General features: G+C 40.6%; 1 protein-coding gene across 5 annotated transcripts in view; it reads left to right on the forward strand.

Annotated features, from left to right (window-relative positions):
* flnba (filamin B a) overlaps window positions 1-23,586 on the forward strand; it is a 62,594-nt gene that overhangs the window by 28,291 nt on the left and 10,717 nt on the right. For 2 of the 5 annotated variants that reach the window (XM_087800374.1, XM_087800371.1), the window contains 23 exons: window positions 5,264-5,387; window positions 7,523-7,683; window positions 7,743-7,988; window positions 9,054-9,171; window positions 9,237-9,316; window positions 9,385-9,564; window positions 10,304-10,618; window positions 10,695-10,812; window positions 11,014-11,223; window positions 11,287-11,460; window positions 12,152-12,314; window positions 12,380-12,540; window positions 13,946-14,237; window positions 14,672-14,825; window positions 15,871-16,060; window positions 16,131-16,378; window positions 17,103-17,186; window positions 17,444-17,546; window positions 18,184-18,324; window positions 18,392-18,520; window positions 18,866-19,039; window positions 22,954-23,112; window positions 23,207-23,410. In XM_087800374.1, coding sequence (XP_087656500.1) covers window positions 5,264-5,387; window positions 7,523-7,683; window positions 7,743-7,988; window positions 9,054-9,171; window positions 9,237-9,316; window positions 9,385-9,564; window positions 10,304-10,618; window positions 10,695-10,812; window positions 11,014-11,223; window positions 11,287-11,460; window positions 12,152-12,314; window positions 12,380-12,540; window positions 13,946-14,237; window positions 14,672-14,825; window positions 15,871-16,060; window positions 16,131-16,378; window positions 17,103-17,186; window positions 17,444-17,546; window positions 18,184-18,324; window positions 18,392-18,520; window positions 18,866-19,039; window positions 22,954-23,112; window positions 23,207-23,410 — 3,928 coding nt within the window. The remainder of the gene's footprint in view (window positions 1-5,263; window positions 5,388-7,522; window positions 7,684-7,742; window positions 7,989-9,053; window positions 9,172-9,236; window positions 9,317-9,384; window positions 9,565-10,303; window positions 10,619-10,694; window positions 10,813-11,013; window positions 11,224-11,286; window positions 11,461-12,151; window positions 12,315-12,379; window positions 12,541-13,945; window positions 14,238-14,671; window positions 14,826-15,870; window positions 16,061-16,130; window positions 16,379-17,102; window positions 17,187-17,443; window positions 17,547-18,183; window positions 18,325-18,391; window positions 18,521-18,865; window positions 19,040-22,953; window positions 23,113-23,206; window positions 23,411-23,586) is intronic. The other 3 variants (XM_087800373.1, XM_087800375.1, XM_087800372.1) reach the window with 2 other exon arrangements.

Raw genomic sequence — 23,586 nt, forward strand, 5'->3', positions numbered from 1 at the left:
TACGTTGTTGCAGCAGCAACACTTGAAAGCACTGAAACGCTTCATTAACCGTCGACTCAATGGTTGATTCATTTTTATTTTGTTGACCTTCATGACTCATCGAAAATGTTCGCGAAACATCTGTTGACGGTGTTAACGAATTTCATAAAAAGGTCTGTAAAGTGTGTGGAAAAAGTTATTAAACGAGCGTCTTAAGAATTTCAAAAATTTAAATAGTTTCAACCGTGTTTTTCGTAGTTTCATCAGTAGAACCTCTAATATCACCCATAACTCTGTGTTTAATGATCTACTTGTAACACCCGCTGCTGTTTCTCACCCTCAACACTGGTCTGCACATGAAAGCACTTATCCATCGTTTCTGCACTAACTCTCCTTTGTTGTTTTTGTATTTTTGGTTTTATTGCATGAAAAACTCACTTTTCTGAATCATCCTGGAATCAAACCAGTGACAACACTTGAGGAAAGACTCGCAGGAGTTAGAAAACAGAGGATAAAATGGGACAAATGACTGATTATTTTTAAATATTTGATCATCTCTGCTCTAGAGAATTGGATCGAGGGCCACATGTGAGCCTGACTTTGATTCAGACATGTGACGTTTGTGTTGAATCACTTTTATTACTCGTCTGATTAAAAACCTTTTCACTCCATCAAAACTTTAAATGTTACACTGGAAGCATCTCCAGCATCTAACACAGGATAAATCACACGTTAACATTAATTCAACTAAAAACAGCCATAAAAGGGTGAAAAGGTTTTCACTTTATTTTCTCCTTGTTTTTTTGTTTGTTTTCGTCTCAAACTTGATCAGCTGTCTTCACCTGCGTCGAACCGTCTGAGGACGGATTCATGTTCGGCTCTGGAATGCATGAGGCCAGAGTGTCTTCATCCAACATCTCAGTATCGTGTTTGATCAGGTGTTCGTTGAAACTGGCGTTTATAGCAACGCTCTTATGGATGGTTTTAGTTTGTTCTACGATATGCGGAGCGTGTGAGAAAAATTGGTCGAAACAAGGTGGTGAAGAGGTTTTTATCAAATCTGGTGTTTGTTTCTTAGATTCAGGAAAATGTTATTTCTCTTGAGGAAAGATGCTCAAAACACTGGTCTAACATTTTTTAAGTTGTTCCCAAATGCTTGGAGTATCAAGTAGAAAAAAGGTTGTTTCCTTTCTTTATTTTTCGAATCATTAGTTTATTCTAACAAAGAGATATGTTTCCTTTTATATAATTTCTGATAAAAGAACACAAACTGTTAAAATGCATTAAAGGATACAAACAGGATACAATTGAGAAGTTTATTATCTTCAATATAATCCTACAGGAGTGAGTAAATATATTATAATGTCATATCTGTCTCAGTAGGTAATACTGTGATGTCAATACTCACTTCAGCTCATGCTAACAAGCCCTCCTTCGATGTTTTTAAGTTAAATGCACAAATAAATCATTAGTCAATAAATCTTTTATTTGGCAAAGTCACTAACAACCGTTTGCTTTCGTCTAAAACAAAGGTTGTGTAAATAAGTTCTTGTAATGAAAGGCTAAATAGTTAATACCATAATGCTAATGTTAGCTTAAAGCTTAATCAATATTTCAAGCAGAATTAAATGAAAAGATAAAATCTAAACAGGCTTTAGTAAGTAAGTAAGTAATTTTTATTTGTATAGCACTTTTCCAGACCAGGGTCACAAAGCGCTTAAACAATTAAAACAATGTTCAATAAAGTATATACTTTAAAGATCAAGATAATACTGAGAACAACACAGGAGTTCCAGAAAATCAAGGAAAAGCCTGAACAAATAGAAACGTCTTAAGATGTTTCTTAAAGGAGTCAGTACTCTTTCAATATTATGTATTCATTTGAGTTTTACTTAATTCTTTAGACTGTAAGTATAAGTAATGCTAATGTTACCTCAACGCTTAATCATTTTCTGTACAAAATAAAATGAAAAAAATAAAATCTAGATAGAATTTGGGTGGAAGTGTTTCCATTTATACACTCTTCAAATATTATATGTTATTTTGACTTTTACCTAGTACTTTATAGAATGAACGCAAGTATTGAAGAGGCTAATGCTAATGTAGCTCAAAGCTAAATCAATTATTAATGCAACGACTTTAAAAGTGTTGCCACTTTTAAACTTTAATGTTGAATATTTTACAGGTGATATGAAGTGTAGTGACGTGAGTGGACCGGATGCTAATGCTAACTCAGTGGTGATGTAACAATGGATCATTGATTGTTGAATATTTTACAGGTGATATGAAGTGTAGTGACGTGAGTGGACCGGATGCTAATGCTAACTCAGTGGTGATGGAATAATGGATCATTGATTGTTGAATATTTTACAGGTGATATGAAGTGTAGTGACGTGAGTGGACCAGATGCTAACGCTAACTCAGTGGTGATAGAATAGAATAATGGATCATTGATTGTTGAATATTTTACAGGCGATATGAAGTGTAGTGACGTGAGTGGACCGGATGCTAATGCTAACTCAGTGGTGATAGAATAGAATAATGGATCATTGATTGTTGAATATTTTACAGGTGATATGAAGTGTAGTGACGTGAGTGGACCAGATGCTAACGCTAACTCAGTGGTGATAGAATAGAATAATGGATCATTGATTGTTGAATATTTTACAGGTGATATGAAGTGTAGTGACGTGAGTGGACCAGATGCTAACGCTAACTCAGTGGTGATAGAATAGAATAATGGATCATTGATTGTTGAATATTTTACAGGTGATATGAAGTGTAGCGACGTGAGTGGACCGGATGCTAATGCTAGCTCAGCGGTGATAGAATAATAGATCATTGATTCACGGCGATCCTTGGCGCTGACGTGTTTGACCGTAAACCATCTGACTCAGCAGAGTTTGCTCTTGTCATCCACTGTTATTATTTCAGCGGTTTGAGCGCGAGCATGTTGTGATGTGCAGCCGCCTGCAGGCTCGACTGTACCTCCAGTGTTGACTCAGTGATGGAACTATTGATGGAGGGTAAACGGACACGCCCTGGTACCATTAACAAATCTCACAAAACGTGTTCAGGCTCTGCTGGAATGATCCAGAAAACCCCAAAGTGACTCAACATGAGTCGACCCGAGACGACTCGATTGACGTGAATGATTGACATGAAACGACACCTGTGACGACAGCTAATGAAGTTTGATGGTGAAGAGGTTCTTACGTTTCTTACTCCGAAGTGACTCCAAAGTTTAAAAAATAAATTGTTTTATAGCAGCGACTACTTTGATGTCATCTTTGTTTACACGTCTGTGTCTCTCACTGCAAATTCAAATTGGTGTCAAAAATAAATGGATGTTTCGTTGAATGGTTTGATTGTGTTGTTTGGTTCATTTCACTCTCGCAGTCACGTTTAAACTTCTTCAGTTTAAGAAACTGCAACTAACTCGATCCTAGCATCTGTTCATCTGCATGTGCTGTTAACTGGACGTCAGATGAGTGGAAACATCATGTTTACCATGATGGCCACTGACCACTGCAAGTGTGTCCACATGTTCTCGTAATGAAGCCTCATCTGTGTGCATGGCCTGCATTGACTCGCATGTTCGTCACATTAATGTCACTGAATATTGTCACGTCTATCATCTCTTTTAATGATGTTTGTGCGAGTCATTCAATATAAAGTAATAATGTAATAGTTAATATTGACCATTTTTGTGTTTCTTTATACTTTCTTATACATTTAAACTCATCAAATATTAACAAAGATAGTTTAACACAAGAGTTTATTTCAATCACTTCTGTTTACACTCCTCTTTGGTTTACATTCTTTTTCACTGAACCAAATATTTCCTTTTTAGTTAATTTATGTTTTCATTGACTATTGTTACTAATGTCTAATATGTAGTTACTGTTTCTATCTGCGTTGTTTGTTTGAAATATGAGTTTCTTTCTTTTGAACTCAATTTAATGGTGAAAACGATTTTTCTGTTTTTTATTTCAGTAAATTTAAGAACATGTTTTTAAATGCTACATACAATGTTTCAGAAATCATACCATAATGCTTTGAAAATCTTCACTAAATCTTAAAAATGTAAACTTAGCTTCTATGTTCACTTAGCTTTATGTTAACTTAGCCTCTATGTTCTAACTTAGTCTCTATGTTCTAACTTAGCTTCTATGGTAACTTAGCTTCTATGTTAACTAAGCTTCTATGTTAAATTAGCTTCTATGTTAAATTAGCTTCTATGTTAACTAAGCTTCTATGTTAACTTAGCTTCTATGTTAACTTAGCTTCTATGTTAACTAAGCTTCTATGTTAATTAAGCTTCTATGTTAACTAAGCTTCTATGTTAACTAAGCTTCTATGTTAACTAAGCTTCTATGTTAACTTAGCTTCTATGTTAACTAAGCTTCTATGTTAACTTAGCTTCTATGTTAACTAAGCTTCTATGTTAACTAAGCTTCTATGTTAACTTAGCTTCTATGTTAACTAAGCTTCTATGTTAACTTAGCTTCTATGTTAACTAAGCTTCTATGTTAACTAAGCTTCTATGTTAACTAAGCTTCTATGTTAACTAAGCTTCTATGTTAACTTAGCTTCTATGTTAACTTAGCTTCTATGTTAACTAAGCTTCTATGTTAACTAAGCTTCTATGTTAACTAAGCTTCTATGCTAACTTAGCTTCTATGTTAACTTAGCTTCTATGTTAACTAAGCTTCTATGCTAACTTAGCTTCTATGTTAACTTAGCTTCTATGTTAACTTAGCTTCTATGCTAACTTAGCTTCTATGTTAACTTAGCTTCTATGTTAACTTAGCTTCTATGTTAACTTAGCTTCTATGTTAACTTAGCTTCTATGTTAGCTTAGCTTCTATGTTAAAGCATGCACATTAACTGTGACCCTGGTCTAGAAAGATCTTCACAAATAACTATAACTTACTTACTTACTTTATAACTGATATAAAATGTTTAAAGGTATTTATTGGTTCACTCTTAATATGTTTTTTGATCATAAGATCTAAAAAAAATTAAATTGAGTGTAAATATTTCTGGTTTTCTCTCAACATATGATGGTTATTATGTTGTTGTGTGACCTCTGTTCATATTTTATTTGTATCCTATTGAGAGTAACATAGAAATGTAAGAGTATAAACTGCTAATATAGATCTTTAACCAGGTTCAATGTTAAGATAAAGCATCTAAAAGAGAAACTGTCGGTTCTTGGCTTCTCTCCAGTGACGCCTGTTTGTTTTTTATCACTGACCTGTTCTCCTGTTGACGGTTGTAGGTGAATGTGGGTAAAGGAAGCCACCCGGACCTGGTCAAGGTGTCCGGTCCCGGGGTGGAGCGGACCGGACTGAAGGCCAACGAGCCCACACACTTCATCGTGGACTGTTCCGGAGCGGGAGATGGTAACATGCACATTTGCGTAGAGTTAAAAGTTTGACCTTTTTGTTGACCGTGAGATATACACACTTTATGAATATTAACGTTATATTAACATCTTTTTTTCTAAACCGATTTATCATTTATAAGATGTACAATTTATTCGATCTACTTCTTCTGATGGACAATCATTTATAACATGTACACTTGATTAGATCTACTTCTTCTGATGGACAATCATTTATAACATGTACACTTGATTAGATCTACTTCTTCTGATGGACAATCATTTATAACATGTACACTTGATTAGATCTACTTCTTCTGATGGACAATCATTTATAACATGTACACCTGATAAGATCTACTTCTTCTGATGGACAATCATTTATAACATGTACACTTGATTAGATCTACTTCTTCTGATGGACAATCATTTATAACATGTACACCTGATAAGATCTACTTCTTCTGATGGACAATCATTTATAACATGTACACTTGATAAGATCTACTTCTTCTGATGGACAATCATTTATAACATGTACACTTGATTAGATCTACTTCTTCTGATGGACAATCATTTATAACATGTACACCTGATAAGATCTACTTCTTCTGATGGACAATCATTTATAACATGTACACTTGATAAGATCTAGTTCTTCTGATGGACAATCATTTATAACATGTACACTTGATTAGATCTACTTCTTCTGATGGACAATCATTTATAACATGTACACCTGATAAGATCTACTTCTTCTGATGGACAATCATTTTAACATGTACACTTGATAAGATCTACTTCTTCTGATGAACAATCATTTTAACATGTACACTTGATAAGATCTACTTCTTCTGATGGACAATCATTTATAACATGTACACTTGATAAGATCTACTTCTTCTGATGGACAATCATTTATAACATGTACACCTGATAAGATCTACTTCTTCTGATGGACAATCATTTATAACATGTACACTTGATTAGATCTACTTCTTCTGATGGACAATCATTTATAACATGTACACTTGATTAGATCTACTTCTTCTGATGGACAATCATTTATAACATGTACACTTGATAAGATCTACTTCTTCTGATGGACAATCATTTATAACATGTACACTTGATTAGATCTACTTCTTCTGATGGACAATCATTTATAACATGTACACTTGATTAGATCTACTTCTTCTGATGGACAATCATTTATAACATGTACACTTGATTAGATCTACTTCTTCTGATGGACAATCATTTATAACATGTACACCTGATAAGATCTACTTCTTCTGATGGACAATCATTTTAACATGTACACCTGATAAGATCTACTTCTTCTGATGAACAGCACGTTCTTTCATTCTCACTCTGTTCGCGCCATATTTCCCTCCATTCATGCTTTGAGTAGTTTCTCTTTGGCCGCCGTGACCCACTTCTCTCTGTGACACACTTTCTATCTCGTTCCTCACGAGCGAGATTCCTGTGTTTCGCTGCAGAAACTGTCTGTTGTTGACGAGAGAACCTGTCGAGCCGCTTTATGTGTCTCGACGTTCGACGAATCCCTGGAGGAGCTTTAGAAACTGATCCTTGTGATGGTTTTTCCCCCAAAGTTGGAAAGAAATGAATGACGTTTTGGTCTCTGAGGATCTGGTTTGCGTGTGAAGGGAGACTTTAATCCTGTTATGATGTGAAGTGTACTTTGACACAATTTTAGTCAATATATATATATATATATATATATTTTAATGTAGTCATTAGTCCTGGGATTCTATGTAGCTCTGATGTCTTTGGATCAGAATCTACTGATGGTTCCTCGCTCACTTTTCTGAGACTCCTGTGTTGTTTCTCTGTGTTATTTTGATCTTTAAAGTATATATTTTATTGAGTATTGTTTTGATTGTTTAAGCGCTTTGTGACCCTGGTCTGGAAAAGCGTTCTATAAATTACTTACTTTACTTACTTACTAAATGTGTGAGTTTGTACTGATGCTAAGCTAATGCTACTTGGTTTAGGAAGGTACTGTTGAGAGTCGAGTCTTTCAGGAGGTCCTCGGTACGGAGCGTGAACAGGATCTTCTCCTTCATTCCTACCGTAAAGTATTCAGTCGTGCTTCAGTCGTTGATGTTTCTCCGTTCACTGTTGACTCAGGCGACGTCTCCGTGGGCATCAAGTGCGACGCCAACATGATCAGCGACAAAGAGGCCGACGTGGACTTCGACATCATCCCCAACGCCAACGACACCTTCACGGTCAAGTACGTGCCTCCTGCGGCCGGAGGTCTGACCATCAAGGTTCTCTTCACGGACAAGGTAGGACTCGTTGAGACGCTCCTCATTCATGCTGTGACGTTTGAACATCTCTCCTGCAGGAGGTTCCTCAGAGCCCCTTCATCATCAGGGTGGAGCCTTCACACGACGCCTCCAAGGTCAAGGTGGAAGGTCCCGGGATCAGTCGCTCGGGCGTGGAGAGTGGGAAACCCACGCACTTCACGGTGCTGACCAAAGGAGCCGGCAAAGCTCCGGTCGACGTCAGCTTCTCGTCTCAGGTCAAGGACTTCGACATCATCGACAACTACGACTATTCTCAGACGGTCAAGTACACACCAGTGCAGCAGGTACGACCACACACACACACACACACACACACACACACACACACACACACACACACACACACACACACACACACACACACACACACACACACACACACACACACACACACACACACACACACACACACACACACACACACACACACACACACACACACACACACACACACACACACACACACACACACACACACACACACACACACACACACACACACACACACACACACACACACACACACACACACACACACACACACACACACACACACACACACACACACACACACACACACACACACACACACACACACACACACACACACACACACACACACACACACACACACACACACACACACACACACACACACACACACACACACACACACACACACACACACACACACACACACACACACACACACACACTTTAGAAGTGAAGTTAGGATCTTAAAATATTGAATAGAGTGAGAATCAAATGTATGGAAGTGAATCAGTGACATCAGAATATTTTAATTTTACATCTCAAGCGTTGAAACTATTGTGTTGAAATGAAACTGTTTTTTTAATCAATTTAATACAATAATCTCTAAAAAAATAATGTGATGTGTATTAATATATGTTTATATATAAATAATTCAATTTTGTTTTAATGAATTAATTGTTCTGGTACTAGTTTAACAACATTTTTATAATGAATTTAAAAGGCTAATAAAATACATGTTTTATTTATTGGAATAAGAATATCAAACTCTATGTAATTAAAAAGAAAATATTCAATTTTATACATTAATTATTACTAAAACAAACAAATACAAACTATACATTTACAAACGATTTAATTAAAATATTCATAGAAATATTAAATGCTTTAATAATCAAAATAATCTATCTTTTTTTTATACAAAACTCTAGTTTAGTATAAAAAAAGATAAATGTATTTAAAATGATTGAAGATTAAGTTGAGTTAAGAAAAAAGTATAAACAAATGTATAAAACTGAATTAAATAATCAATAAAATTAGTTTATTTATGCTGAGAATATTTATTTCATCATTTCCAGGGCGAGATGGCGGTAGAGGTGAAGTTCGGAGGCGACCCGATCGCCAAGAGTCCGTTCAAGGTGGGCGTGGCCGCCCCTCTGGACCTGAACAAGGTCCTGCTGGACGACCTGAACGGCCGTGAGTGTTTTTCTCTGCATCCGTCGTCGCCTTTGAAAACATGATCTGATCGTGTTCCGTCTCAGGGGTGGAGGTCGGTCAGAAGCAGCAGTTCACGGTCAACACCAAGGGAGCCGGAGGTCAGGGACAACTGGAGGTGTCGGTGGTGAGCATCTGAGCGCGTTGACGAGTTCACATCGAGAGTCTGACGGTCGTCGTTGTTGTCGTCGTCAGCGGAGTCCGGGTCAGGAAGTGGTTCCGTGTAAAGTGGAGCCACAGAAGGCGGAGGTCAGCCTGGTCAGCTACACGCCCACTGAAGAGGGACTTTACGCCGTCAGCGTGACCTACGATGGACATCCTGTCCCTGGGAGCCCGTTTCCTGTGGAGGGTCAGCTGCCTCCGGACCCCAGCAAGGTACAGTCATGTGACGCCGACCACTCTGACCGTCCTCAGATTAAAATGGAATCCGAGGAGAACATATTCTAATACTAATTATTAGAAAAGAACATTTCTTAATCCAATATTTGTGTAATAATGTTATGATGGTGACAGAAGATATTGAATTTAAAAGGAACCGAATTAACAAAATAAAACCTTTTTTTTTATCCATTATTGGAATCAAAATATAAAATCTATGTTTAAAATGTGTTTTATTCGTTTTGAGAATAATATGTTTTATCTGTGGTATTTTTTATTTATATTTTTTTAATTGTTTAAAAAAAATAAAAAATGATTCAGTACTTGAGTATAAAAAAATGTAATTAAATTAATGAAGAAATGATTACATTTCATTTTTTAGGCTTTGAATATTTTTGGTGAATAAAACATTTTCAATAAAATATTAAAAATGTTTTATTCAACCATTCAATATTCTGATTACACTGATATACTTCTATAAAAATGATGCATTCAAAAATATATATTTTTTTCATTATTGAAATCTAAACATAAACCATGTGTGAATTATTTATTTATTTTTAATTCATTTTGAAAATATTCCCTTTTTATTCAATATTTGTTTAAGTCTGTGCGTAAATTAACACATTTCTATTCTTTTATTATTATTAAAATAAATAAAATGGATTATATGATGAAATTAGAACAATTTCAACCTTCAACTCTAGAAGTCTTGCATCATCATTTGTTCCCTCAGGTTCGAGCTCATGGTCCAGGTCTGGAAGGAGGTCTGGTGGGAAATCCTGCAGAGTTCACCATCGACACCAAAGGGGCCGGCACCGGGGGTCTGGGCCTGACCGTGGAGGGTCCGACCGAGGCCAAGATCGAGTGTTCGGACAACGGCGACGGGACCTGCTCCGTGTCCTACCTGCCCACCGAGCCCGGGGAGTACCTGGTCAACATCCTGTTCGAGGAGGTCCACATCCCCGGGTCCCCCTTCAGAGCCGACGTCCAGATGCCCTTTGACCCCTCTAAGGTGGTGGCGTCCGGGCCCGGACTCAAGAGGGGAAAGGTGAGACCGTGTCCATCATTGTTGTTGCACGAGTTTAGTTGTATCTTCAACCAACTCTCGTGGTCTCCTGGTGAAGGTCGGAGAGACCAGCGTGATGAACGTGGACTGTTCCCGAGCAGGACCAGGAGAGCTCAGTCTGGAGGCGGCTCTGGACTCTCCTCCCAGCAGCCCCAGCGGCTCCGCACCACGTTCAGGTGAGTTCCTGTTGCTCTTCATCACGTCCACATCTTCTTCATCACCATGACTTCAACACCTTCAGTTCATCTTCTCGTCGACAAACGTTAGCATCACTAGCATTAGCTGTTGTTGTTGTTTTGATTTTGAACCTGATGTCGTGTTAAATAAAGTTACTACAGATCAGGATGTTGTAACTTGAACGTTCATCTGTGGCTCAGGTGTCTCAGGCCTGAAGGCGACCACGGACGTGCAGAGCAACAAAGACGGCACCTACACCGTCACCTACGTTCCTCTGAGCTCGGGCATGTACACGCTGATGCTCAAGTACGGAGGCCAGACCGTCACTGGCTTCCCCGCCAGAGTGAAGGTGGACGCCGCCGTGGACACGTCCAAGGTCAAAGTGTTCGGACCCGGTGTTCAGGGGGAAGGTAGGACTCTCTGCCGCTCAGGAGGATCTTGATGGATGTGGTGCTGACTGAGGCTCTTCACAGATGTCTTCAGAGAAGCCACGACGGCCTTCACTGTGGACGCTCGTCCTCTGAGCCCCAGAGGTGGAGAACACATCAAGGCCGAGGTCAAGAATCCATCTGGAGCCACGACCGACTGTGTGGTCAAGGACAACAAGGATGGAACCTACAGCGTGGAGTACACTCCCTTTGAGAACGGTAACAACACCAGCTGAAGACCTGAGCTACATGTTCTTGTGTGTTGGACTCTTTATGTCAGTCCACAATCATGTTCATGTGTGTTGGACTCTTAATGTCAGTCCACACTCATGTTCATGTGTGTTGGACTCTTTATGTCAGTCCACACTCATGTTCTTGTGTGTTGGACTCTTTATGTCGGTCCACACTCATGTTCTTGTGTGTTGGACTCTTTATGTCAGTCCACACTCATGTTCATGTATGTTGGACTCTTTATGTCAGTCCACAATCATGTTCATGTGTGTTGGACTCTTTATGTCAGTCCACACTCATGTTCTTGTGTGTTGGACTCTTTATGTCAGTCCACACTCATGTTCTTGTGTGTTGGACTCTTTATGTCAGTCCACACTCATGTTCTTGTGTGTTGGACTCTTTATGTCAGTCCACAATCATGTTCATGTATGTTGGACTCTTAATGTCGGTCCACAATCATGTTCATGTATGTTGGACTCTTTATGTCAGTCCACACTCATGTTCTTGTGTGTTGGACTCTTTGTCAGTCCACACTCATGTTCATGTATGTTGGACTCTTTATGTCAGTCCACACTAACATTGTGTGTTGGACTCTTTATGTCAGTCCACACTAACGTTGTGTGTTGGACTCTTTATGTCAGTCCATACTAACGTTGTGTGTTGGACTCTCCTTCTCTAGGTGTCCACAACATCAAAGTCCTGTACGACGACACTCCGGTCCCCAAGAGCCCGTTCAAAGTGTCCGTGTCGGAGGGATGTGACCCCAGCAGGGTGGTGGCTACTGGACCTGGACTTAAAGAGGGACTGAGCAACAAAACCAACCACTTCAACATCATCACTAGGTTAGACTGTGAGGAAGAAGTGGCTCCTCTTGTTCATGACTGACCTTGTGTTGGGTGTCCACCAGGGGGGCCGGTATCGGGGGTCTGGGCATCACCGTCGAGGGTCCGTCCGAGTCCAAGATGTCTTGCCAGGACAACAAAGATGGCAGCTGCAGCGTGGAGTACATGCCCTTCACTCCAGGCCTCTATGACATTAACATCACGTACGGAGGAGACCACATCCCAGGTGAGTCTCGTAGACCCCCAGAAGTCCCCCCAGAAGTCCCCCCAACACAGACGGGTGTGACACAATGTGTTTGGATATGATAGTTAATCCATCACTTGATTAATAACAAGTGTAGAGTCTGGTGGTTTGTGGAAGTCATTATTGTTTACAAGTCTCTAAAACAGTGTCGAGGTAAAATGGCTCCAGATGTGGTTTGTGTTTGTGAGTCGACGGCTGCAGACAGATGTTCCGGGTGTTTGGCCGCCAAGGATTTGTAGACCTGGTGGAGCTCCAGCCGAGGCGGTAACGCTGCTGCTCGCTGTAATTGAGCGTGTTAGGAACATGTCGGCAGGTTCGCTTGTCGTTGGAACACATGCTAGGATTAGTTTAAGACTGCAGGCCTGAAGCTATTGAAACATTACCTTCATCGTTTTTACTGGTTTGTTTAAATATTCAAGTATCAAGTCTTTTAATGCATCAGGAATGTTATTTCATAATTTATATTTTTTTGGAATAGTGACGGATATTTTAAATGGATACTTTCTAGCCTTTTAGCCTTTTAGCTTAGCGTAGCTACTTAGCTTAGCTTAGCTATGTTTCTTTTATATTTATAATCATCATTCATTTCAAATGTTGAAACTTGGACAACCTTGAACATGCTTTTGTAGAATAATGTATGTTCAAATATTTGTATATTAAAAGATTTAATTAGTTTTGTTTTTTTTATAATGGATTTTTTTCTTTTATTTTTAAGAAATGTATTTTTAAAATTCAATATTCAAATGTTGGTGTAATAGTGCAACCAGACGATACAAAAACATGTAGGATTCAAAAGTAACAGTAATATTTTAGATATTTTTAAAACAAACGGTCATTGTACAGAGAATTTAAAAGCGAGTGACTCAGTGCTCGATTGGATTAGTCTGGTGAGATTGAACTATTATTAAACATTTTTATATTGAATTACAAATTAGGAAATACTGGATTTAGAAAGTTTATTTTTTTTGTTATTGGAATTAAAATATATCAATCTTTGTGCAAAAAACGATTAATAATTCATTTAGATAATATTACAATTGTTTTCATTAATTAAAAAAAAACAAAAAACATTACAACCATTTAATTAAAAACTATTAATTATTTTAAATGTAAAATTAAATTGTTTAACATAATGATGACACTGATATACTCATATTTCTAGGTTTATTTTAAGGTAACATTTAAACCTCACAACGTTTGTCTGAGTTTGTCTTCACGATGTGTCTCAAAACAAAGGGTTTTATATTTGGGGAGAAATTTTATTGCAGCGTTTACTTGATCTGAAGGTCTTTAAAAAATTGAATGTAGACTTTTTTTTTTTTAATCGGTGTAAGTTCTCTTGACACCGTCAGTCGTCCAGATCTAACAAGACTCTGTTCGTCTTCAGGAAGTCCGTTCAAGGTGCCGGTGAAGGACGTCGTGGACTCCAGCAAGGTCAAGGTGTCCGGTCCAGGAGTGGGTTCAGGGGTCCGGGCCAAACTCCCTCAGTCCTTCTCGGTGGACTGCAGGAAGGCCGGCGTGGCCCCCCTGGCCGTGACCGTCAGTGGTCCCAGGGGAGTGTCGGAGCCGGTCCAGGTGGTGGACAACGGTAACGGGACCCAGACGGTGTCCTACACCCCCTCGCTGGAGGGTCCGCACACCGTGGATGTCCAGTACGCGGAGGAGGACGTCCCCGGCAGGTAATGAGCAGCAAACATCTTTTTTCACCCGTTGTGAAATTGAATAAGTACAAACATCTGCCTCTGATTTCCTCTTGGCCGGTTCTGACCCGGGACAGCACTGAGTCATCTTAACTGAGCAGAGACAGAATCCATTTGCACTCGATTATAGGAACCACCCGGACTCTCTGTCTCATCAGCCTCTTGATTGGTCCAACATTAATCCCAGAGTTGGTGGTTCTGGACCCAGTTTACAAGCCAGACCTTCTTGATGGATCTTCAGAGGATCCTATGATTACTAGAGATCAACACGACCCAAGAGTCATGGCTGTGAAATGTTTGTCTCAAAATCGACGGAAAAATTGAAACGATTCCAGTGAAGCCAAAACATTATGACCACCCAACCACTCGTCTACCACAAGACTAATTTGTCTTGATTTGTTTTGTCTCATCAGTCCTTTCAAGTTCCGGGTTCTTCCGACTCACGACGCCAGTAAAGTCCGAGCCAGTGGTCCAGGCCTGACCAACGGGGTTCCTGCCAGCTTCCCTGTGGAGTTCAGCATCGACGCCAAGGACGCGGGAAAAGGCCAACTGAGTGTTCTTATAACGGTCCGTCACGATACAGGGTCAACGATACCATATTTAGTAATACTGCTGTAACGGGTATATATTTGTAGTATTGTTGAGTACTTTACTCTGGTGTTGTGATAGTTTAGTAACAAGGATATATGTGTAGTATTGTCCAGTACTTTACTCTGGTGTTGTGATAGTGTAGTAACAAGTATATATGTGTAGTATTGTCCAGTACTTGACTCTGGTGTTGTGATAGTGTAGTAACAAGTATATATGTGTAGTATTGTCCAGTACTTGACTCTGGTGTTGTGATAGTGTAGTAACAAGTATAAATGTGTAGTATTGTCCAGTACTTGACTCTGGTGTTGTGATAGTGTAGTAACAAGTATATATGTGTAGTATTGTCCAGTACCTGACTCTGGTGTTGTGATAGTGTAGTAACAAGTATATATGTGTAGTATTGTCCAGTACTTGACTCTGGTGTTGTGATAGTGTAGTAACAAGTATATATGTGTAGTATTGTCCAGTACTTGACTCTGGTGTTGTGATAGTGTAGTAACAAGTATATATGTGTAGTATTGTCCAGTACTTGACTCTGGTGTTGTGATAGTGTAGTAACAAGTATATATGTGTAGTATTGTCCAGTACTTGACTCTGGTGTTGTGATAGTGTAGTAACAAGTATATATGTGTAGTATTGTCCAGTACTTGACTCTGGTGTTGTGATAGTGTAGTAACAAGTATATATGTGTAGTATTGTCCAGTACTTGACTCTGGTGTTGTAGTATTTACAGACCACATGACTCTTGACGAAGTCGTAACTGCTTTCATTTGTTTTCAAACCAAAATATGTCCAAACATCAGCTTTAAAAGCTGCTGGACTCACTGTATCCTCTTGTCCTCAGTCATCGCCAGGATGTTGCAGGATTTCACATTAGCTGCAGAGGATTTAATGTGTCGTAATTAAACTTCTGGCCACAAGATGGCAGCGATCTCTGTTAATATTTTCTGTTAATTGTAAATAAAATTCAAATCTCTTTATCTATGGAAACAAACGTGCTCCGGTGTCTCCTCTGGATCAGGACCAGGATGGGAAGCTCAAACAGCCGTCCATCCACGACAACGGTGACGGAACCTACCAGGTGTCCTACATCCCCGACCGGACCGGCCGGTACACCATCGTCATCAAGTACGGCGGCGACGACATCCCCGCCTCCCCGTACAGAGTCCGAGCCACGGCGACCGGAGACGCCACCAAGTGCACCGTCACAGGTCGGTCCAGAACCTCCGTCGCAGCAGAGTCCTCAAGACGGTCCCTCATACAAGTCTCGCTGACGCTCAGGTCCCGGAGTCGGACCCACCGTGGCGATCGGGGAGGACCTGGGTCTGGTGGTGAACGCCAAAGGTGCCGGGAAGGGGAAGGTCAGCTGCGTGGTGGTCCAGCCCGACGGCAGCGAGGTGCAGGCAGAGGTCATGGAGAACGAGGACGGAACCTTCGACATCTTCTACACCGCAATGCAACCTGGGAACTATGTGATCTACGTCCGCTTCGGAGGCGAAAACATCCCTCGAAGTCCCCTCAAAGTCATGGTGAGTCCACGATGATCTGTAGTCTATTGTGTCGTCCAGTCTGGAGTATGAAGTCACGACCTTGACCTTCAGGTTCATCAGTGTCAGAATACTAATGGTTGATTAGGAACTCTATATTTTTAAATTTTTGGCCTTTTGAATTCAATACAAAAATGTTGGTATGATAGTGACAACTAATCAGACCAATCCAATCGAGCACTGAAAACTTTTTGTTTCATCGGTGATGAGTTGACGAGCCATTGTTTTTTATGTCGTCACATGATTGGCTTAAAGTTTGATCAAGTAGCTCTAAACTCGTTTGCTTTTGTCTGGTGACTCTATTATACCATATATTTATATTGGATTGAAAAATCTTGTCTTTTGATCATTTATTTTTGAATTTATGGAATAAGAAAATTCACTAAAATTAATAATAATTTAGGATATATTAAAATATTAAATTAAATTGTTTAAAAAAATCAACACATTTAAACTTTCATAATATAAATAATTGAATTGAATTATTCACCAAAATATTTAAATATTAAATTGTTAAAAAAAACTAAACAAAATGTAAACTTTCATTATATAAATAAATAAATAATTTATTCACCAAAATATTTAAACCTAAAACATTTCAATAAAAAAGATGTAAAATGACATGAATAAATTAAATCTGATGGACGACGATCGTCGGCGTGTTCGTCGCTCGGATGTTAAACGTGTGGTTGGTACTCGCTTCCAGGCCACCGACGAGGCTCCGGTGATCGTGGATCAGCGCTCGCTGGCCCAGCAGGCTGCTCCTCCAGGAGTCGGCTTCCAACCCTGGGTACCTCCCTCGTTCTCGCGGTCTCTGTTGCAGGTGTCTGCTCATCTCGCCTGCTTCGCCTCCTCCTTTCTCTCCTCTCAGCCAATGGGATCGCAGGAAACTTAACCTTCATGTTTCTCACTCTTCCTCGCTCCGGCTGCATCCTCATGGTCACTCCCTCAAAGCATTATTTCCCAGGATGCCTCTGGAGCAGCATGTTTCTAACACCCGCCCCGGCGCTGCTTTCATGTCGGCTGACGATTGAATCTTCTCACCAGGTGACGTCGGAGAACTTCAAGCCGGTCAGCAGCGTGAACGGAAGCGGCTTCAGACCCTTCGACATGGTCATTCCGTTCTCCTTCACCAAAGGAGAAGTGACTGGTGAGAGCAACTGTTGATGCAGAAGATACTTGAAGGAACTCCTGCAGCAGGAGGGATGTGTGAGGAGGTGTTTGGACCATGAGTGATGGATGCAGAAGATACTTGACATGGTTACTAAAAACAATGGCATTAATATGTCAAGTCCTTAAAATAAACACTTGATAATTAAGATCTTTATGTTCAAATCTCAAAAAGTCTTTTATAAAAAATGAAAAGAAAAACAATGATGAACTGAACTCTCCTGACATGTAGTAGATGTTCTTCAAGACACAGTAAATTCCTCATCATGACCATTTTTTACACTTTATTACTTTATAAAGTTGCTCTGAAATCTGGGCGAACGAGAGGTTACGAGAGTCCATTATGACTTAATGATGGCTTCACTCCTCCAGTCAGATATATTCACGCCCCTTTGTTTATACAATAAGTCCCTTGGAGATAAAGACTTCATGCTTGACCAATCACAGCAGAGTGGGTGTGGTTATGGTCAACAAGATTTCATCTCCAGAAAAAAAAGTGTTTTCAGTGGGCGGAGCTTAAGATCATCTAGTAGTTTTAAAGTTGCAGGAAGTGAAGAAGTTTGAGAAGATACTTTTGAGAAAAAACGTATGATGATCATGTGACTCTCTCCCCGCAGGAGAGGTTCTGATGCCTTCTGGGAAATCTGCTCAGCCGCTCATCACCGACAACATGGACGGAACCGTCACCGTCCTGTACTCGCCCACCGAGGCCGGCCTGCACGAGATGCACATCAAGTACAACGGCTCGCACATCCCAGGTGAGGTCCGGGACCCGAGGGACTCCTCTGGGGTTCGGGTCCTCTTCACGTCGTGTGGTCTCCTCAGAGTCTCCGCTGCAGTTCTACGTCAACCACGCCAGCAGCCCCAGCGTCACCGCCTACGGACCCGGCCTCAGTTACGGGGTCGCAAACAAGATGGCGACCTTTACCGTCTTCACCGACGACGCTTCTGAAGGTACGAGATCTGAAGCTGCACTGATGGAACTTTATAATATAAAAATATAGATGAGCATGATTTCTTATTTTAACATAAAACTGCTCAAACAACCTTGAACATGAAGTAACATTTAGTTTCCATGTTATTAATATTTCTAGTTGTTTTGAGTGTGAAACAAAGTCTGTGATTATTCATAAAAAAAACTCCAATAGATAGAAGTCAAGTTAGTGTCACAGACGTGTGTTGACATCAGTGACCAGCAGAGGGCTCCCTAGTGCAGAGAAAGACTACTATGGTTCTAACGGTTTTTTATTTTTGTTATGATCACTAAACACACGTTTGTGTGTGTGTGTGTGTGTGCAGGAGGACTGGACTTGGCCATTGAGGGTCCGTCGAAGGCAGAGATCCGATGTGTGGACAACAAAGATGGAACCTGCAGCGTCAGTTATCTGCCAACACTCCCCGGAGACTATAACATCCTGGTCAAGTACAACCAGGACCACATCGCAGGAAGTCCTTTCACTGCTCGAATCATTGGTCAGTGCACACACACACACGCACGCACGCACGCACGCACGCACGCACGCACGCACGCACGCACGCACGCACGCACGCACGCACGCACGCACGCACGCACGCACGCACGCACGCACGCACGCACGCACGCACGCACGCACGCATATGAACATGAACACACACACGCACGCATATGAACATGAACACACACACACGCACACGCATATGAACATGAACACACACACACGCATATGAACATGAACACACACACACGCACACGCATATGAACATGAACACACACACACGCATATGAACACACACACACACGCGCATATGAACACACACACACACGCGCATATGAACACACACACACACGCGCATATGAACACACACACACACGCGCATATGAACACACACACACACGCGCATATGAACACACACACACACGCGCATATGAACACACACACACACGCGCATATGAACACACACGCGCATATGAACACACACACACACACATGCATGCATATGAACACACACACACACACACATGCATGCATATGAACACACACACACACACATGCATGCATATGAACACACACACACACACATGCATGCATATGAACACACACACACACACATGCATGCATATGAACACACACACACACACATGCATGCATATGAACACACACACACACACATGCATGCATATGAACACACACACACACACATGCATGCATATGAACACACACATGCATGCATATGAACACACACATGCATGCATATGAACACACACACACACATGCATATGAACACACACACACACATGCATATGAACACACACACACACATGCATATGAACACACACACACACATGCATATGAACACACACACACACACGCATATGAACACACACACACACACACGCATATGAACACACACACACACACACGCATATGAACACACACACACACACACGCATATGAACACACACACACACACACGCATATGAACACACACACACACACACGCATATGAACACACACACACACACACGCATATGAACACACACACACACGCATATGAACACACACACACACGCATATGAACACACACACACACACATGCACGCATATGAACACACACACACACACATGCACGCATATGAACACACACACACACACGCATATGAACACACACACACACACGCATATGAACACACACACACACATGCATATGAACACACACACACACACACATGCATATGAACACACACATGCATATGAACACACACACACACACATGCATATGAACACACACACACACACATGCATATGAACACACACATGCATATGAACACACACACGCATATGAACACACACACACACATGCATATGAACACACACACACACACATGCATATGAACACACACACATGCATATGAACACACACACACACACATGCATATGAACACACACACACACACACGCATATGAACACACACACACACTCGCATATGAACACACACACACACACATGCATATGAACACACACACACACGCATATGAACACACACACACACGCATATGAACACACACACACACATGCATATGAACACACACACATGCATATGAACACACACACATGCATATGAACACACACATGCATATGAACACACACACACACACACACACATGCATATGAACACGCACATGCGTATGAACACACACACACACACATGCATATGAACACGCACATGCATATGAACACACACACACACATGCATATGAACACACACACACACACACGCATATGAACACACACACACACGCATATGAACACACACACACACACATGCACGCATATGAACACACACACACACACATGCATGCATATGAACACACACACACACACGCATATGAACACACACACACACACGCATATGAACACACACACACACACGCATATGAACACACACACACACATGCATATGAACACACACACACACACACACATGCATATGAACACACACACACATATGAACACACACACACACATGCATATGAACACACACATGCATATGAACACACACACACACACACACGCATATGAACACACACACACACACACGCATATGAACACACACACACACACATGCATATGAACACACACACACACACATGCATATGAACACACACATGCATATGAACACACACACACACACGCATATGAACACACACACACACACACGCATATGAACACACACACACACATGCATATGAACACACACACACACACATGCATATGAACACACACACATGCATATGAACACACACACACACACACGCATATGAACACACACACACACTCGCATATGAACACACACACACACACATGCATATGAACACACACACACACACATGCATATGAACACACACACACACGCATATGAACACACACACACACGCATATGAACACACACACACACGCATATGAACACACACACACACATGCATATGAACACACACACATGCATATGAACACACACACATGCATATGAACACACACATGCATATGAACACACACACACACACACATGCATATGAACACGCACATGCGTATGAACACACACACACACACATGCATATGAACACGCACATGCATATGAACACACACACACACATGCATATGAACACACACACACACACACGCATATGAACACACACACACACACGCATATGAACACACACACACACACATGCATATGAACACACACACACACATGCATATGAACACACACACACACACACACGCATATGAACACACACACACACACACACACACACATGCATATGAACACACACACACACACATGCATGCATATGAACACACACACACACGCATATGAACACACACACACACACGCATATGAACACACACACACACACATGCATATGAACACACACACACACACGCATATGAACACACACACACACACGCATATGAACACACACACACACATGCATATGAACACACACACACACATGCATATGAACACACACACGCATATGAACACACACACACACACACGCATATGAACACACACACACACATGCATATGAACACACACACACACACATGCATATGAACACACACATGCATATGAACACACACACACACACACACGCATATGAACACACACACACACACACGCATATGAACACACACACACACATGCATATGAACACACACACACACACATGCATATGAACACACACACATGCATATGAACACACACACACACACACGCATATGAACACACACACACACTCGCATATGAACACACACACACATGCATATGAACACACACACACACGCATATGAACACACACACACACGCATATGAACACACACACACACGCATATGAACACACACACACACATGCATATGAACACACACACACACACACATGCATATGAACACGCACATGCATATAAACACACACACACACACGCATATGAACACACACACACACACATGCATATGAACACACACACACACATGCATATGAACACGCACATGCATATGAACACACACGCATATGAACACACACACACGCGCAAATGAACACACACGCATATGAACACACACATGACAAACACTCAAAGACACACAGACGCGTGTTTAGGTTAAATAATTATTATATATTTATTATATAATTATTATATAATTATTAATAAGTATTATATAATTATTAATTATTATATAATTATTAATTATTATATAATTATTAATTATTATATAATAATTATATAATTATGAATAACTATTTTTACTTATTATTACTATATATTATAGTTTTTGACAAAAACGATCTTTTCTCGTCGAGCGATCACACCTGTCCAGGTGTAAGTAATAGTCGTGTGTTTGTTTGCAGACGACAGTCAGTGTCACTCTCAGGTCAAGCTGGGGTCAGCAGCAGACTTCTCTCTGGACATCAACGAGAAGGACCTGAGTCTGCTCAGCGCCAGCATCACGTCTCCGTCGGGTCGAAGCGAACCGTGTCTGCTGAAGCTGATGCCGAACAACAGAACCGGTACAATATATATATTTATATATATATATAAAGATAATTTATTATTACATTTGATATTTATTTATGATGCGTCTCTATAACGTTCTCTCCTCAGTCATCACCTTCATCCCCAGAGAGGTCGGCGAGCACCAGGTCAGCATCATGAAGGACGGTCAACACATCCCCAAGAGTCCCTTCATCATCATGGTCGTCCAGTCCGAGGTCGGAGAAGCTTTCAGGGTCAAAGCTCACGGAGACGGACTTGAACAAGGAACCACCTTCACGGACTGTAGCTTCATCGTGGACACGAGAGAGGCTGGTCAGTCATGTTTTATACTGCAGTATTTATTAGTGTTCTGAAGTGTTAGTACTACAGTATTTATTAGTGTTCTGAAGTGTTAGTACTACAGTATTTATTAGTGTTCTGACGTGTTAGTACTACAGTATTTATTAGTGATCTGAAGTGTTACTACTGCAGTATTTATTAGTGTTGTG

This window comes from Callionymus lyra, chromosome 10 (assembly GCF_982586985.1).
Source record: "Callionymus lyra chromosome 10, fCalLyr1.hap1.1, whole genome shotgun sequence".
Classification (NCBI taxonomy): domain Eukaryota; kingdom Metazoa; phylum Chordata; class Actinopteri; order Syngnathiformes; family Callionymidae; genus Callionymus; species Callionymus lyra.